The 12,861-nt window shown below is 48.1% G+C and overlaps 1 protein-coding gene across 1 annotated transcript; it reads right to left on the bottom strand.

Moving 5' to 3' along the window:
• Positions 1-495: 495 nt before the first annotated feature.
• On the bottom strand, positions 496-12,127 carry LOC135891662 (aquaporin-2-like). The gene is made up of 4 exons (XM_065419278.1): positions 11,765-12,127; positions 3,514-3,678; positions 2,186-2,266; positions 496-711 (listed from the first exon to the last, which is right to left on the bottom strand). The coding sequence occupies exons 1-4, from the start codon at positions 12,125-12,127 to the stop codon at positions 496-498; spliced, it is 825 nt and encodes a 274-aa protein (XP_065275350.1).
• Positions 12,128-12,861: the final 734 nt, after the last annotated feature.

The following is a 12,861-nucleotide window of genomic DNA, read 5'->3' as shown; positions in this document are numbered from 1 at the left end:
GCTAATATATAGTGCTTTCAAGTGCTCAGCAAATGTGAATCCATCCCGAGAGCTCAGTGAAGTGGGAAGTAGTCTTACCCTCCTTCTACAGATGGGGAAACTGAGGTACGGAGAAAAGACGTGACGTGGCACATGACGTTCGGTGGCAGAGCTGGGAATCGGACCCAGGAGTTCTGCCTCCTGGGGTTGCCATGCTGAGGCCGCTAGGGGTCAGTATGTTCTATAGGTGGAGCCGGTGTTTGGTTCAGGCAAGGGGATGTTGATGGATCGTAAAGGTGGAAAGCTGGCGAGCGTAGGGAAGGTTACGTGAATTGCCCAGGGAACGGGGCACAGCTAACAATAGGAGCAAAACTTTTATGGCTCATTGTGGCAACCTCTGGCACCTTTACTCCTCGGCAAAGGGGGGAAAGTGCATTTGTCACCCACGACGTGTGCTTGTCTAGAACAGATGCCGGAGAACGTGGCTAGCTCCTTTTGCAGCCCATGGGGGCTTCGCTAGACTTTCTCCGTCATGCCCCTTGGCAGAGTCTGCGGGGAGTGCAGCTCCATCGACTGCCTCCGGCGAACATCGCGCTCTTCCCAGTCCTCCTCAGGCTCGAAGCCTTTGAAGATGGCGAGTCTCTCTGATAGGGTCTTGGTGTGTGGGAAGAGAATATAATTGTAGATCAGCGAGGCCACCACTGCGCCAGCCAAGGGCCCCAACCAGAAGACCTGGGCAGATGGAGAGAGAAAAAAATAAGGCTTCCAAATGAGCTGTAGGACTCAGACATTTAGCTGGAACTTGAGATGAACACCAGATATTTATGGATCTGAGTCTGGTCTTCAAGCCACCTAGGCTTGAGTTCACTCTGCATTTGGGAACCAATGGGGCTCAAAATTTGCCCACGGCCATACACTTTTCATCCCAGTGGGACACATACATACATCTATATTTGCTCCATCCTGATCTCCGCTGCTGTTTGGACCACAGATGGACCCAAAACAGAACCTTTTGTCCGAACTCCCATCCCCCAAGCGCTAGTGGTTCTGATCAAATGGATCTGAAAACAACCCTGTTTTTTTTTTTTTTTTTTAGTGGTTGGTTTTGTGGAACCAAGATCAAACCAATGAGCTTTTGCAACACCAAATCTAAGTCCACCCCCAACTTCTCATAGCACGGTCCACACTGGTGGCTTAAATTGACGTCAATTATGTTGCTCCGGGGAGTGGCTAATTCACACCACTGAGCGACATAACTTATGTCGTCTTAAGCTGTAGTGGAGCCATTGCCTAAACCTGGTTTAGGGACTGTGATGAAACCAAGTCGTATAACTTCAGTTTTATTTATTTAGCCACCTTAAACCTTGGTGATTTGGGTAAAATGAGATTCAGGTGTCCACCAAACTTGGTTTGATTTACGCAAAACCCCAAACTGAACCAATGAAATTCTGCAAAACTAAAACACAGCTTCCATGGGTTCCCGGGCTCTAGTTCTGAATCTGCTCTTGGCAGGCACATTTTCCGGGTCAACATGCAAAAGAAACATTTTTCAAGATGGCTGTTGCCTGACCTCTGACCCAGGAAGTCAATCAAACTCTCAGAACTTTGCTAAAACTTGCCAAGAAGGAGCAAAGCATCTCTTCCCTCTACCCCTTTTCTGGTTCACTGACCACAAACCTTAGATTCCAAACAAATGCCGTCCACATCTGATGGAAGAATTGGACCACACTGGTTCAGACTAGAGTCAAGAAAGATTAGTTTGATAATAACTAGAGTTAAAGTCTCTGTAGGTTTTGTGCCTACTGCCAACTCACATACAATGAACCACACACCCTTTTGCTGTTGCAACTTAGTCCACTTGGTTAGGCAATTAAGGGCTATGGTTTGCTGCGTCTATTGCTCCCAATCTCTAGATCTTTCTTCCAGGCGGCAACCAGAGCCTCGTTTGGATAATATTATTATTACCCTTCTCACTGTCAAAATGCCAGCAGCTAAGTTGATTCTCGAGAGATCTAGAAATATTGACACGGGCTAGAGTCGGGTCTCCTGAACTAAAAGATGAATCTTTAATTAAAGGTTACGTCATGTGATGAAACTTCCAGGAATACGTCCAACCAAAATTGGCACCTCTATGCGCCGCAGCTCGTCCTGCCAAAACTGCACCCAGATCTGCAGCTATGAGGAGTGCAGGGGGCTGAATTCTTACCCAATGGGCGCTGAAGTCTCCTACTATCACAGCTGGGGCGAAAGATCTGGCGGGGTTCATAGAGCAGCCGGTGTAGTGGATCTGCGGGGTGGGAAAAAGGGGCACGGTTATTATTAACCACCAAGCCCTTTCAGCAACAAGACTATTTTAAAACGCCTTTGCCTGTTATTAACAGGCTTTGTTCATTGGCGCTAGCTTTCTGGCCTCCAGGCTGCCTTGTGCTAGGAAAAGAATGACTGGCATCTTTCACCAACCAGTCGCACGGCTGGCAAAGGGAGCTAAATTCTCTCATTGGCTCCTGCTGGAAGGGGCGGGGCCTGGAGTAGCTGGGAGTTTCCCTACAGCGCTGGGAGCTCTTATGGAAAGCATTGTCTAATGCAGGGTGGTGGCCAACCTGTAGCTCCAGAGTACAGGCACCGACTCCGGGGCTGGAGCTACAGGTGCCAACTTCCCACTGTGCCGGGGGGTGCTCACTGCTCAACCCCTGGCTCTGCCACAGGCCCTGCCCCCACTCCACCCCTTCCCACCCCCTCCCCTGAGCCTGCCGTGCCCTCGCTCCTCCCCCTCCCCCCCAGAGCCTCCTGCACGCCACGAAACAGCTGATCGGGAGTGGAAGGCGCTGGGAGCCAGGGGGCGGGGGAGAGCTGCTGATGTATTACTGTGGCTCTTTGGCAATGTACATTAGTAAATTCTGGCTCCTTCTCGGGGTCCACCCTGCTCTAATGGGTAAAGCACCGAATTGTTGACAGCCTGCTCTGCTACACAGATGTTGGGCAAGTCTCCTCAATTTCCTCCCCTGTAATATGGAGATGATACCGACCTAGATCCCAAAGGGGGTCATTCATGTTTGCAAAGGGCTTTGAGATCCTTGGAGGGAATCTGCATATTAGTCCCTGCTGCATCTTTAGCTTGGGGAATCTAGGGCCAGAGTGATCTATGTTGGGTATTTATTATTTGTAGTGTTACCATAGTGCTTAGGAGCCATGCACATGCACGTGCTAGGCACTGCACAAACACAGAATGTTCTCCATTACTGTAGTATCTCAGCACTTCACAATCATTAACGGACTTAGCCTCACAACACCCCTGAGGGCAGGGAAGTGCTACTTTCCCCCTTTGGGAAACTGAGGCACAGAGCGGCTAAGTGACTTGCCCACACAGGAAAGCTGTGGCAGAGCAAGGAATCAAACCCAGCTCTTACTACACCCAGGCTGATACCCTAACCACTGGGCCACTGTAGAGCACCCAACCTAGTGAAACTACCTGGGACATGGGCATGCTTGTGTGTCATGGCTCTAAAACGCAAAAGCCAAGCCGTTGTGACGCACCCCCAGCAAGTGACCCGCGGCGACAGAAAGGCCGATGGACAAGGCCGGCGAGCCGACGTTCTCGCTCCTCTGGTCATCGGTGGAAGCGAAAATGCACAGCACCAGCTGGAAGGTGAGGAAGAGCTCGACGGTGACGGCCTGGCCTGGAGTCGTGTCGTTGCGCAGCTGAAACGAGAGGAAAGCAGCTGCTCAGGAACAGGCGCGCGCCCTTCCCCGGTGCTTTAGGATGAGGAACAGGTCGCTGATTCAGAGGCATCGAGACGGCTTGGTGAACGGGGCACAAAAGCAAACCAGATGCGTTTTAATACGGCTGAATGTAAATGAAGACATCTGGGAGCAAAGCATGCAGGCCAGACTTACAGGGCAGGGGAGCTCTGTCCTCGGAAGCAGTGACTCTGAAAAAGATTTGGGGGCCGTGGTGGGGAATCACCTGGCTCCGAGCTCCTTGTGTGACACGGTGGCCAAAAAGGGGTAATGCCATCCTGGGAATCATAGCCAGGGGGAATCTTGAGTAGAAGTAGAGACAGAGACGCCGACTCCGTGGGTGCGCCAGCCCTGGAGCACCCATGGAAAAAAATGAGTGGGTGCTTAGCACTCACCGGCAGCCAGCTCCCCCCTTTCCCCCCCAGCGCCTCCCGGCTTCCAGCAACCCTGCCGATCAACTCCTCTCCCGCCCTCCCAGCGCCTCCCACTCGCAACAATCAGCTGTTTCGCGGCATGCAGGAGGCTCTGGCAGGAAGGGGGAGGAGTGGGGATGGGGTGCGCTTGGGGGAGGGGGCTGGAAAAGGCAGGGAAAAGACTGGGCAGGGGCAGGAAGAGGCAGGGACTTGGGAGAAGGGGTAGGTGGGGCGGGGCTTGGGGCAGAGCGGGGGCGGGAAGAGGCGGGACGGGGGTTGGGGGGGCTTGGGGGAAGGGGTCGGCTGGGGGCGGAGCCGGGGTTGAGCACCCCCTGGGCCTGGAGGAAGCTGGTGCCTACGAATAGAGAGTTTATTTTACCTCTGTATTTGGCACTGGTGGGAGCACAGCTGGAATCCTGTGTCCAGTCCTGGTGCCCACAATTCAAGAAGGAGGTTGGTAAATTGGAGAGGGGTTCAGAGAAGCGCCAGGCGAATGATTAAAGGATTGGAAAACGTCGAGATTGAGCGCTTTGAGTCTAGCTATTTAGCTTGCAAAGAGACGGTGAAGGGGGGACTGGATAGCACAGCCTACAAGTATCTCCACGGGGAGCAAATATTTAACAATGGGCTCTTCAATCCAGCAGAGGAAGGTCTAACACGATCGACTAGCTGGAAGTTGACGCTAGACCCGTTTAGACGGGAAAGAAGAGGTTCATTTTTAATGCGGACAGTCATGAACCACTGGAATCATGTACCAAGGATCGTGGGGGATTCTCCATCACTGACCATTTTTAAATCAAGACTGGGGGCTTTTCTAAAAGATCTGCTCTAGGAAGTATTTTGAGGGAAATTCTCTGGCCTGTGTTATCCAGAAGGTCAGAGTAGATGATCACAAATGGTCCCTTCTGGCCTTAGACTCTATGAATCGCCCTACTAAGCCCTGCCTGGTCCCTCCATCTGGAAGGCTTGGAGAAGGTACTTAGTAAGTACGTGCTGTGTAAGCTGCTCCACAGCACTGCCAAGGTCTTACCAGCATCACCCCCTGCAATCCCAGGTTCCCCACACAGCCCAGCTGATGCCCTATCCTGCTCTGCAAAATCCCTGCTCTGTCAGCCCTTCCTCCACTCCAGCTTTGTCACTACCCCTCAGTCCTCACTTGTGCTCCTCGTCTGGATCCCTCCATCTCTGTCAACGTATCCTCTTGCCTTGCAAGGAACATAGGAACTGCCAGAGTGGATCGGAGTCAGGGGTCCACCTAGTTTTTTTGAGCCCTTCAAAACTCTTTGGCCTCATTACTACCTTGTGGCAATGAGTTCCACAGGCTCGTTGTGCATTGCGTGCAAGAGTATTTTCGTTTTACAGAGGTTGCTGCCTTTCCGTATCAGTCAAAAGTCTCCTTGTTCTTGTACGGTGCTATTCCCATGCTGTGCCTCTTTTAAGGACATTCTGCCAAATGTCTAGTAATTGGGAGGTGTGCCGACAAAGACTGTAATGAGCCCCATAAAATTCATGTCACTTGTGACCCGAGACAGTATTTGAAAAGTTCAAGTGTCTGGAAATGAGAGTTTTATTTTTAACAATGGTAATCACTGATTTTCTCTCTCTCTCTCTCTCTCGTGCACACACACAAGCAATATGCACTCAGCATGTATATTTTCCAGGTCAACCTTTTCCAAGCAATCATTTCTGTGCTCAGCAATTGCACTAAACCTAATCTGACCACACTTCGAGATAACATCTCCAGTGTATGTTTTGCAATATAAATGGCAGCTCGTGTTTCCTTAATCCAACGTAAGTGGCGGTACCACTGGATGTTGCTGGTTAATTGTCCAATTTGTGGTGCCACTGGCACTCTGGGGTTGGCTGAGACACGCATTGTTAAATCTAGATGTTTTATACAGAACCAGAAATTTCACCTGCTGTTTTTTTTTTCCTCACTGTATCACCTCTTTGCCTGCCAGGAAGGTTAAGGGCTAGATTCTGATCTCCATTATGCTGGTGCAAATCCAGGGATTGCATAACTCCGGATTTACATTGGCGTTACTGAAGCCTGGTTTATACACAGGATATGTCTACACTGCTGCCGGAGTCGGAGGTGTGACCACAGCGCACGCAGACGTAGCTGAGCTAGTGTTGATCTAGTAGCTAGAATAGCAATAGCAGTGATGTAGTAAAGTGGTCATCAAAGGGTTAACTAGATTACTCCGGGTACTATGGGTTGGAGCTCTGATCCACTTCTCCCTTACTTTCTGTTTAGTCAATGGGAAGTTTTCCCCATACCACCGATTCTGTTGTGATGCAGTTAAACAAAGAAACAAGTTTCCTGCCTGTGGTCCTGTGAGTAGACTGATTTTTGTTGCCCTGAGCTGTCCCTTTGCAAAATCCGGCTAGCTGGGTTCTCTGCTATTGTTAGTGGCGCTAGCTATATCCAAAATAGGGATGTCTGTCTACATGTGTGGCAAATTAAATCACACCTCTGATTGCAGTGAAGACATACCCACAGACTTTGTACAGTCATTTAGGGAATGTGATTCCTTTTTAAGATGCAATAGTCATACCGGTACAGCTCCTACCGTAAAAGTGCTTTACACCAGCATACCTTATTCCTCCTCCCTTACAGGAATAAGTCATACAGGTGTGAGGAATTTTATACTGGCATAACTGCATTCACACTGGGGGAGGTTGAACTGCTTTCACTATAGCGGTATAGTTAAAGCAGTGAACTTTTGGGTGTAGACAAGGCCTGAGAAGAGACGCTAGTCCCTGTCTTCTTCAGGCTTTTAGTTCAGTGTTGCCAACTCTCATGATTTTGTCATGAGTCTCATGATCATTATTGTTTTCCTTAAAGCCCCAGCTCCTGGAATCAAGTGATGATATTCAGCCTTCCTTCTTCAAGAAAAAGTAAGTTTCTAGCAGTGGAGTAAGTAAGTTTCTAGCTTCAAAATGTGACCCCAGGGCACCCCCAAGGCTCAAAACGCAGAAGGCAAATAAAAAAAGCAGCAAATCTAGTATTTTGACGTAATTTCATGATTTTTAAAGCCAATCTCAGGATTTTGGGTGCGCATGACTCATGATTTATGAACATTTGGGGTTGGCAATACTGTGCTATTTACAAACCAGAGCTGATCCTTTCACCTCCCTGTGTAGTGTGAGGAGCTCTCCATGTCACAGGCAGGTTGCACCCTGGGGGGGAGAGTTATAGAGCTCTGGAACGGCAGGCATCTGTCTGTGCCCAGGACAGGTACATGCAAGGAGCAGCGGGACAGTGCAGGCTTCCCCCACCTTACTCACTGGCCTGGAGGGGAGCTCAGTCCCGTGGTCCTTTCACATGCGCAAAGCCTAGCTCTGTGCGTCCTTACTGCTCTGACTGATTCCAAAGCATAAACACGGTGAGCGCTACTGAAGGGCTCACCAACTATTTAAAGGGATAGTACGCTATTCCTATGCCTGACAGCAGCTAAGAGATGCTGTTACCTTTCTGTCGGTCCTGACCTGGATTTGATTCAAATTGCTAGATCACTTTAAAAATACAGGGCCTGACGCGACTTGCCCTCGACCTTGAGTAATCATTTACAGCTGTATAGACTTTAAGGTCAGAAGGGACCATCATGATCATCTAGTCTGAATCCTGCACATCACAGGCCACAGAACCTCGCCCACCCACTGCTGTAATAGACCCCTCACCTATGGCTGAGTACCTGAAGTCCTCAAATCGCAATTTAAAGACTTGTATAAAGCGCTACTATCTATTTAAGGTACTTGTATGTCCCCCCATTATTGTAATATCCAAAGTCTTTAAGGTATTTATCCTCACAGTTCCTCTATAAGGCAGAGGTGTGCTATTATCCCCATTTTACATGTGGGGAAACTGAGGCATGGAGCAGCCATGTGATTTGTATAATATCACACAGGAAATCTGTGGCAGGACAGGTACTTGAACTCTGGTCTCCATCATAGGTCCTGTTTTCTAGATCTTTAATCATTTGGGTTGCTCTTCTCTGGACTGTCTCCTGTTTGTCCATCTCTTTCCTTAAATGTGGCTCCCAGAACTGGACACAATACTCCAGCTGAGGCCTAATCAGCGCGGAGTAGAGCGGAAGCATTACTTCTTGTATCTTGCTTACAACACTCCTGCTAATGCAGCCCAGAATGAAGCTTGCTTTTTTGCAAGTGTTACACTGTTGATTCATATTTAGCTTGTGATCCACTATGACCCCCAGATCCCTTTCTGCAGTACTCCTTCCTAGGCAGTCATTTCCTATTTTGTATGTGTGCAACTGATTGTTTCTTCCTAAGTGGAGTATTTTGCATTTGGCCTTGTTGAATTTCATCCTATTTACTTCAGACCATTTCTCCAGTTTGTCCAGATCATTTTGAATTTTAATTCTATTCTCCACAGCATTTGCAATCCCTCCCAGCTTGGTATCGTCCGCAAACTTTATAAGTGTACTCTCTATGCCATTATCTAAATCATTGATGAAGATATTGAACAGAACCAGACCCAGAACTGATCCTTGCAGGACCCCACTCGTTATGCCCTTCCAGCATGACTGTGAACCACTGATTACGCTCTGGGAACAGTTTTCCAACCAGTTTTGCACCCACCTTATAGGAGCTCCATCTAGGTTGTATTTCCCTAGTTTGTTTATGAGAAGGTCATGCCAGACAAAAGTCAAGATATACCACATCGACTACTTCCCCACATCCACAAGGCTTGTTACCCTGTCAAAGAAAGCTATTAGGTTGGTTTGACAGGATTTATTCTTGACAAATCCATGCTGACTCTTACTTATCACCTTATTATCTTCTAAGTGTCTGCAAATTGATTGCTTAATTATTTGCTCCATTATCTTTCCGGGCACTGAAGTTAAGCTGACTGGCCTGTAATTCCCTGGGTTGTCCTTAGATGGGCACTATATTTGCCCTTTTCCAATCCTCTGGAATCGTACCCGTCGGCCATGACTTTTCAAAGATAATTGCTAATGGCTCAGATCTCTCCTCAGTCAGCTCCTTGAGAATTCTAGGATGTATTTCATCAGGCCCCGGTGACTTGAAAACATCTAAGTAATTTTTAACTTGTTCTTTCCCTATTTTAGCCTCTGAGCCTACCTCATTTTCACTGGCATTCACTATGTTAGATGTCCAATTGCTACTAAACTTTTTGGTGAAAACTGAAACAAAAGTCATTTAGCACGTCTGCCATTTCCACATTTTCTGTTGTTGTTCTCTCTCCCCCCATAGACTAATGGGTTCACCCTGTCCTTGGTCTTCCTCTTGCTTCTAATGTATTTGTAGAATGTTTTCTTGTTACCCTTTAGGTCTCTAGCTAGTTTGATTTCATTTCGCGCCTTGGACTTTCTAATTTTGTCCCTACATACTTGTGTTATTTGTTTATATTCATCTTTTGGAATTTGACCTAGTTTCCACTTTTTGTAGAACCCTTGTTTGAGTTTCAGATCATTGAAAATCTCCTGGTTAATCCAGGGTGGTCTCTTGCCATACTTCCTATCTTTCCTACGCTGTGGGATAGTTTCCTCTTGTGCCCTTAATAATGTCTCTCTGAAAAACTGCCAACTCTCTTGAACTGGTTTTCCCCTTAGACTTGCTTCCCAAGGGATCTTACCCATCAACCGTTTGCTAAAGTCTGCCTTCTTGAAATCCATTCTCTTTATTCTGCTGTTTCCCCTCCTCCCATTCCTTAGAAGCATGAACTCTGCCACTGCATGATCACTTTCCCCCAAGCTGTCTTCCACTTTCAAATTCTCAACCAGTTCTTCCCCATTTGCCAAACTCAAATCTAGAAGAGCCTTTCCCCTAATGGCTTTCTCCACCTTCTGAAATAAAAAAATGGTCTCCAATACAGTCCAAGAACTTGTTGGAAAATCTGTGCCCAGCTGTGTTATTTTCCCCAGAGATGTCTGGGTAGTTGAAGTCCCCCGTCACCACCAAGTCCTGTGCTTTGGATGATTTGGATGAGAATATGGTCCAGGGGAGTCAGGCTAGTTTACATCAGCCGAGAATCTGACTCGTAATTTTTTTGTTCTGGTGCCATGAGCGGCATGGTAAAGGAGAGCCCACATAATGAGAATGCTGGGAGTTAACAGCAATATTACCAACCCCAAGCATTAAAAGACACAAGTCAGGCCTCTAAAAATCATGAGATTTAAAAAAATTAATATATTTGGGGGTTCTTTTTTGTAGCCTTTTAGTTTTTGAACTTTTAGGATACCTTAGGGGCATTTTCAAACTTTTCTTCACAGCCATCAAGGCTGGAAACTTACATGTTTTAAAAATAAAAACTGCCTCTCTCAAAATCATATGACTCCAGGAGCTGAGGATTTAAGAAAGACACCAAATAGCTCAAGACTCGTGATCAAATTATGAGACTTGGCAGTGCTGTTATAGATGCTTTTCTTGTCCTCCTAGGACAGCATGGGGCCAGAGTCTCCACTGGCTTGCACCTGGTGTCATTTACAGCTTGCAAAGAGGATTCATAATGCTCACATTCTGATTTTGTAGCTGCTTAACTGCCCCACACCGCCCTTTTCCCAGGTGTCAACGATGGCACAAAATGCAAGGCAGTGGAGAATCGGGACCCTGTGTGTTAATGACAGGGCATCAGCTGGGGTTTCTAGATACAACTCCCCAAGTTCCCTTGTTTTTCTGCCTATAAGTCAGAGATTTAAATCTCTCCCCGCAATTTGATGTTGCACAGTGTACGAAACCAGAGTCAAATCCTTCTAACTTGCTCCAGACCAGGGCAGGTGAGGCCGAGAGGTGGCACTGCCAGGGTAGGGATGTCTACCGGGCATTGTGATTAACCAGGTGTGTCCGCTACCAGCCTTCGAAAGTAGAGCATTAAGTGGCATTATCTGATGTGAAGCAGCAATTGTATTAAAAAAAACCCGTCATACCAGCTCTGATGCCTGGGTGCCTGGAGTAGAACCAGCATCCTGGAAATACTGGCAAGACCTAACATGGTAGGGAGACAGACTACTACAGGGGGGAGGGATAGCTCAGTGGTTTGAGCATTAGCCTGCTAAACCCAGGGTTGAGAGTTCAATCTTTGAAGGGACCATTAAGGGATCTGGGGCAAAATCAGTACTTGGTCCTGCTAGTGAAGGCAGGGGACTGGACTCAATGACCTTTCAAGGTCCCTTCCAATTCTATGAGATAGGCATATATCCATATTCCCACACCAACAAGGATATTGTAGAGGTGGTGGAATATGCTGCCAGAGAAGGGTTAAGCATGGCAGTGCTAGGAACTACAACATCTCTTATGGCAGGTTGGCTGTGAATGTCCTGACTCTTGTTGGTTGGTCTCATAGGCAGCACTGGGGAATCCGTACGGTGGGTGGGAATTGGGAGCAGGACCTCCAAGTTCTATTCCCACGGCTAGAAGGAAGCCTGGTCTAATAGTTGGAACGCAGTACTGGGTGTCAGGACACCTGGGTTCATTCCCAGCAGAAGGAGGGAGTCGGGTTAGAGCAAGGGGGGTCTGGGAGGCAGGACTCCAGGATTCTATTCCCAGCTATACGTGACCTCGCTTGACTTGCCTTAGTTTCCCCAAAAGCCCTACCCATCCATCACTCCCGTCCCTCCTAAGAGCCCATACGTTGGCGGATTCCTTACCCTGTTGACGGCCAAGTGTCCCCGGATGTTCGGTGGGGTGAGCTCGTGCAGGAGAGCTGCCCCGGCGACTGCCCCCAGAAGCTGGGCCACCACGTAGAAGACAGCTCTGAGGAAGGAGATGTGAGAGCCCACCAGGCAAGCCACTGTCACTGCCGGGTTGATGTGCGCCCCGCTGACGTGCCCCAGGGCCTGGACCAGTGTGGCGATGGCCAAGCCGAAAGCCAGCGAGATCTGCAGGATGTCTGGGGGGGCTGAAGGCCAGTTGAGGGCAGAGCCCAGGCCAAAGAAGATGAAGAGCAGCGTGGCCAGAAACTCAGCAAAGACAGCCCGGGTGAAGGCTACTGAACGGAGTTCCCACATCATGGGGTGGGTTTGCCACGAGCGATCCTAAAAGCTGCTTGATTGCTGCTCCCGTGGCTTCTCCTTGCAAAGGTGCTGGGGTGCGAGATATCTATCTATCTATATATGTATATATGCAGAAAATCCAGGGATCTGCTGCTGACGGAGGTGGGGTCAGGGGCTTTGGAAACCTGATGCTTTTTTTCCTCTTATTCCAGCTGTATCTGGCTTCAGACCCTGCCCCCTCTATTAACCTGCGAATGTGACATTTGCCAAGTTCAGGAGCTCATAAATTAGCCTCGAGAGAATCCATAAAACACAAGGCTGAGCTGTGCTATTCCCTGCATTTTACTACGGTCCCTCTTCCTGTGTCATTCCTTTATCCTCTCTCTTCACCACCACCCACCTTTTCAGCAGGGATGGGAGAATAAGGAAGTGGTGTTTTGGGGGAACTAGAGATGGATCTGAACAGCTTGTCTCAATCTGGACATCCTCAAACTTTGTAGTTTGGATCCAGTCCAAATTATCTATCTATCTATCTATCTATCTATCTATCTATCTATCTATCTATCTATCTATCTATCTATCTATCTATCTATCCCCATACACCCCCTCTATCTATCTATCTATCTATCTATCTATCTATCTATCTATCTATCTATCTATCTATCTATCTATCTATCTATCTATCTATCTATCTATCTAATTGTTTTGCTTTCTTTTTTTCTTGCTCCTCGCCATGTCCATCTGAAGTTTGG

The sequence above is a fragment of the Emys orbicularis genome, chromosome 19 (assembly GCF_028017835.1).
Source record: "Emys orbicularis isolate rEmyOrb1 chromosome 19, rEmyOrb1.hap1, whole genome shotgun sequence".
Taxonomy (NCBI): Eukaryota; Metazoa; Chordata; order Testudines; family Emydidae; genus Emys; species Emys orbicularis.
The sequence above is the reverse complement of the archived record's forward strand: the minus strand, read 5'-3'. Positions and strand labels throughout refer to the sequence as shown.